Raw genomic sequence first — 5632 nt, 5'->3', positions numbered from 1 at the left:
ATTATACATTTCAGTTGTGAATTGTGACAATGCATAAACTTGAAGAAAGATGTTTAATAACAATCTTGTTCTAGTATTGAATGTGATATCTATTCGAAGTATAAAGTAAATTTATAACATGCACAAACAACTTTACAGAATTTACATAACAGCAAGGGATTTCATTGAACATTTTTGCTTTTCTTTTCTTGTTTTTTTTTCGGTTTTGCTAATCATAGAAATAGTTATATCATTTACATAATATGCATACAGTAAATTGATATAATGGTAATTTCAGCAAAAAATGTTTGTTATTATAATTAGATCTATAGTGTTGTATTTCACTGCAGATATTTGATTTTCTTCACTTGTTTGTTTCTCCATTGAGCAACAAACAGATTGTCATTTGTATCTGTACACAGTCCATGGGGTCCACTCAGTCCACAGTATATGTAACAGAGGAACTGTCCATTCTGGTCTATGATGTGGATAAAGTCATTGTTAACATCAGCTGTAAGGATGTGACTCTGACTGTCTGAGGTGATTCCTTTTGGATTGAATGATTTGTTCTTCGGAGCAGGAGTATGTCCAGTGTACCTGAATCTCAGTTTCCCGGCCTGATTAACCACCACTACTGCTCCAGCTCCCCCGTCAGACACACAGATATCCAGGTTCTTGTTCTCAGTTAGGTATTTCTTGTAACTACCAGACGAAAAGAGAGGATTACCTTTATCATCAAACTGAATGGTTTGTTTCTCTGTGGAGCCAAAGTAACGGACAACTTTCGAATGCTCGTCATCATCACTGTTCATGATAACCAGGAGGTCACCAGAGAACGTACGACAGACACCACGTGGTCTCCAGTTCTGTAGTCTGATCACCTCCTCTATGTTATCATTCTTTGCAATGTTCACAGTTCTATCATCATAATCAGTATAAACCAGATTTCCCATTTTTGTCACTGCCATGTCATATGGCCACCTTTTTGACTTGGTTCTTATTGACTTGAGCAGTGATCCCTCACTGATGCTTAAGAGTTTCATAGTGCAGTCAATTCCACTTGTCCAGATTTCTTCATCACTCAGACAGGCCACATTGTAAAGGTATACATACCCAGTGTCTATGGTAGTAACAATCTCTGGTTCATCAAGCAGCTGTTTGACTGGAGGAGAGGATTCAGCTTCTTGTGATTTCTGAGATGTCTTCATGCTGTATCTGTTTTCTTCTGATATTAATGAACTTGGAGACAAGGCTCCAAACAATTTACTAAGTTCTTCTCCTTGGATTTTTCTTGGAATGAATTTAGGTAAAGATGGTACTATTTTTTGTGGAAGATTTCTGTATATGTGTACTTTTGATGTGACACTAAACAGTTTTGAAATGTCAATTGACTTTATAACAATTCCAATTGAATTGATTTCATCCTTGATGTCAGAAATTTTCTTGTTTATTTCATCCAGATGTTTCTGTAGAGTTAATAACTGTGTGTTTTTCATCTCATCAACTGCAGCATTAAGTTTCTTGACAAGATTGTCAATTTCTCTGTGCAAGTCCTCTCCATGTTTTGTTATGGCTGTTGAGAGATCTTCATATTCCTTTTGTAACTGACTCACTCTGTTTTGTACATCAGAGGCAATGTCCTGGTAGATTGGATAAATTGTCTCATTTAATTCATTTCGTTCTTTTATGACTATATTCTTTTTTTCATCCACAACTTTCAGAATTTCTGATATTTTATGACCTAGATGTTGATCAGACGTAATGCACTTAGGGCATACAGGAATGTCACTTTGAATACAGTACATTGTACATTGTTCTTTGTTATGACTTTTACATCCAGGGTAGAGGAGGGTAGATTTTCTGTCCTTAAAGTTAACAATTTTATGAGGTTTCGAGAGATCAGCAGAAATGTGTTCTCCAACACAGGCCTTACACGGATTGACAAGACATGTATCACAGTGCATCTGTACCACAGCCGTCTTACACAGGTCACATCGAATCACGTCTTGGGCACTTGTATGGGGGTCCATGATTAAACTTGTGACACTGAAGTATAAATACATGTAGATGTATATATAAAATTTGAGTATTCCAGCAGAATATCAATCAAAGCTAGACCTTTTAGTTAATCTCTAAAAGGACATGTTCTAGGCATGCTGTACTAACTCCTTATAAAGTAGTCCATACACTACATATAGTAGGTGTGAAAATTTAAGAAAAATAGTACCATACACAATATATCGATATTTTAGAGTATAGTTTCAACATTGAGGAAAGTGAAAGTTAATATAGGAAATTGTATGTGTTGAAAGCACAAATGAAATATGAAGTAAAACTTCTGCATTTATTCATTTTACAAGACTCTTCCATTAAACTTAGGCAATATTAGAGGTGTATAAATGTAATTTCCACATCCTAGTATTATATGCGATGGTCTCAAAAATTGTAGATCAGTTTTACATGAGAATATATAGAAAAAAATTAAAAGCCTTCTTGAGAAGAGTTATGATAGAAAGTTTAAGACAAGTTAAAGAGATCTGAGGCTGACCCTCTGATGGGGGATGATGGGGGATGAAAATTTAGCAAAAGACTATAAAGAAATTAAGAGTCTTTTTTTTTTCAAGAATAACAGTAACATACTATTCAAATTAAGTTAACATGCAAGCATCTTAAGGTAGTGAGGTGAGCATTCAATCAATATTGTTCAAATCAAGACTCCAGAAGGGGAAAATGGGATTATTATTTAAAATCAGAATATTGGGAAAGGGTAGAGAGAACATCTTTTAAAAATCTTCTCAAACGAAGAAGAGCAGTGCAGGACCAACGACCCTCAGGTGGGCATTTTGGCCAATGGGCCTCTTGTTGGAAAGAGTGCATTAAATACAAGGAAGAATATTTTGAAACTGCTGTGTTATAATCTCTATAAATAATTATTAATAGGTAAAGGATGACATAAATAATAGATATGAAAACTAACAAAAATCATCCGAGTAACCGGCTACTCGATCAAAAAAGTAAGCGAGTAACCGGTTACTAAAAATCGTCCGATTTGACAACACTACTCATAATTGATTATCTTACTTTCTAATGGATTATAGATGCAGAAGTATCTTTTGTGTTATAACTTGTACAGAACAGAGCTCAAATCAAATTATAAACTTTCATTTAACTAGAGTGTGGGTTATTTCTTTCTTAGCTCACTGAAATGTTGCTCCCATCAACTGACATGTACTTGACCCTGAGATTTTAGTACAGACAAAAGTGTTGTAATGTAGAGGTTATTAAAGTGTAAAAAAAAAACTAAGGTCATTCGAATAGTTTCTAGGTTTCAATATAGGCCAGATGTTCCCTATTTTCCGATACATAACACTTCATTCCTTAACTAGACATATTTTTATTTGTTAGTTTACATGAATCAATTTTCCATACTGTAAGCAAAATGGTTAAATATACCAAATTTATGAGTTATTTAGTCAATATAAAAAAATTCAACTAAATTAAACATTACCTGATGTTAAACTGTAATGGCTGCTGGGTTCTTTACTAGAAGTCGGGTCACATGGCCTGCTTACTATTTTATTTTTAACTTCCTGGTCATTAATTTTATCTCTCCGAATTGTGACTTATAGTATGCATACCTTTTGATGTTTTATTATCCCATCACAACGAAGTTAGAGGGGATATAGTAAAGAAAAGTGGAGAAAAGGAAAATTTTTACAAGAAATTTTATCTTTGTATTAGCACCTTCACGGTAACTGCGATACTATAAATAACAACGTTTGGCGAAGTTAATTATATGACGTATATTTAACAATTACTTTTACGTCATATTTCACCAAAATATATCATTTTGCCCTGCAAAAGGGCAGTACCGCAATACCGTGAAACAGTCTATTAAACACACAAATGAATTATAAAGTAAACCTTTTCACTAACCCATTTTACAAGATACTTGTAATTTAGTCAGTAATAGAGGTATCAGTGAAGTTTACATAGCATATATATAATATATATATATATATATATATATATATATATATATATATATATATATATATATATATATATATATATATATATATATATATATATATATATATATATATACTTTTAATGTCTTTTAAGAAAATTACGTAAGAACGTTAACTAGCTTTAATAATTTTTTTCAAATTAACTTGCAAGCAACTTAATGTAATGAGGATTTAATTGATTTTGTCCAAATCATGGTTTCAAGGGATAAAGTGGGGTCATACTTATAAGAATGTGGGGAAGGGAGAGGGAAGGACATCTTTTAAAAATCTTATCGAGAACAGCATGGCAATGTGACTCAGATGAGCATTGTGATCCATGGGTCTCTTGTAGTACTTCAACATAAATAAGGATGAATATTTTAAAATTGCAATGTAATAATCTCTATAATCATTATAGCTATTTTAATTATACACCCTGCTTGAAAAGTAGAGGTGTTGAACAGATGTATATAGTGATTGGGGTGTCTGTCCGTCCGTACGTTGTTCTGTTCATCCGTCCGTACCACTTGAAGGTACCCATATTAAGGATACACCAAGGGCTTTTTTTTTCAAGATTTTCAACAATTTTGAGATTTTTTGGCTAAGAAAAAGAAGTTAATCACTGCTTTATAATGCATGTAAAATTTTTGGTAATTATGAAATGGTTTTCTAATTAATTAACAATAATGAAACATAAACACTACCACATGTGAATATTCTGTTATTGAAGCTTCTGATTTGATCTATGACTGCCTGCTCATGAAAGACGCAATACATGTAAATCACTGTGTCCACTTGGGGAATTCTTCTCTAGCCACACAGAGGTTATCAGTAATTAAACTACAGGGACTCTAGATTTAGAGAAGAAGATCTAACAGATCACTGATGACCATAAAATAGGAGGTGGAGCTTAGCTCTTGCCATTTTGCCGGGAAATCTTTCTGATTCAGAATTGAACCTATTTTACTAAATTAAAAGCATCTAAATACAAAAAAGAACCTCCCATTCTTGGAAAATATGACTAAGTGACAGGTATCCAAAGCTGAATCTCCAAGGTGTCATATATTCCTAGCTTTGGCAGATTTTGTTGTGTAATGGGTTTTTGCCCTCTTCCGTAAAGTAAGATCAGACAGTTTGTGGAATTATTTCAAAGGATTTAGCTCCCTTATTTATTGACCAATTTTTCTGAAAATTGGATGGATTACTTCTCAAATGGGTGTTCACAAAACCATATCTCAGATTTTTGATATCTAGCTTAGTTTTGGAATTATTGAGGGAAATGTTAAATTAGGCTAATAAATTGGTAACATTGAAGGGCAAATGGTTGTAACTTTTTAATTAGAAGATTTATCAAAAATCTGAGATACAGTTTTTAAGTTCAATCTTTAATCTACCTTGAGGCAAAATTACCACTTAAAGGGTTAAATACAAAAAAGTTGATTTATAAAATATTTATGCACTAAAATTTACATTAACATTTAAATAATGTTTTAATAAGTTATTAATTAAAGTTAAAATTAAGATAATTAAGAGCCATTCTCTGTAATGACTTAAACTTTTATATAGGAGCTGTGGCACGCATAGTCTCAGAATTTCTCCAAACTCACTATGATAAAAGTCTTTGATACCGTAAACTCAAATCA

The 5632-nt window shown here is 32.8% G+C and overlaps 1 protein-coding gene across 1 annotated transcript; it reads right to left on the bottom strand.

The window, feature by feature from the left end:
• Positions 1–311: 311 nt before the first annotated feature.
• Positions 312–2030, bottom strand: LOC133201264 (uncharacterized). The gene has a single exon (XM_061337062.1). The coding sequence runs from the start codon at positions 2007–2009 to the stop codon at positions 321–323; it is 1689 nt and encodes a 562-aa protein (XP_061193046.1). The 5' UTR covers positions 2010–2030; the 3' UTR covers positions 312–320.
• Positions 2031–5632: the final 3602 nt, after the last annotated feature.

The sequence above is a fragment of the Saccostrea echinata genome, unplaced genomic scaffold, assembly GCF_033153115.1.
Source record: "Saccostrea echinata isolate AGI-Se365-2 ecotype Australia unplaced genomic scaffold, CSIRO_AGI_Sech_v1 ptg000002l, whole genome shotgun sequence".
NCBI lineage: Eukaryota > Metazoa > Mollusca > Bivalvia > Ostreida > Ostreidae > Saccostrea > Saccostrea echinata.
Note: the sequence above shows the minus strand (reverse complement) of the source record. Positions and strands in the feature narration are given on the sequence as shown.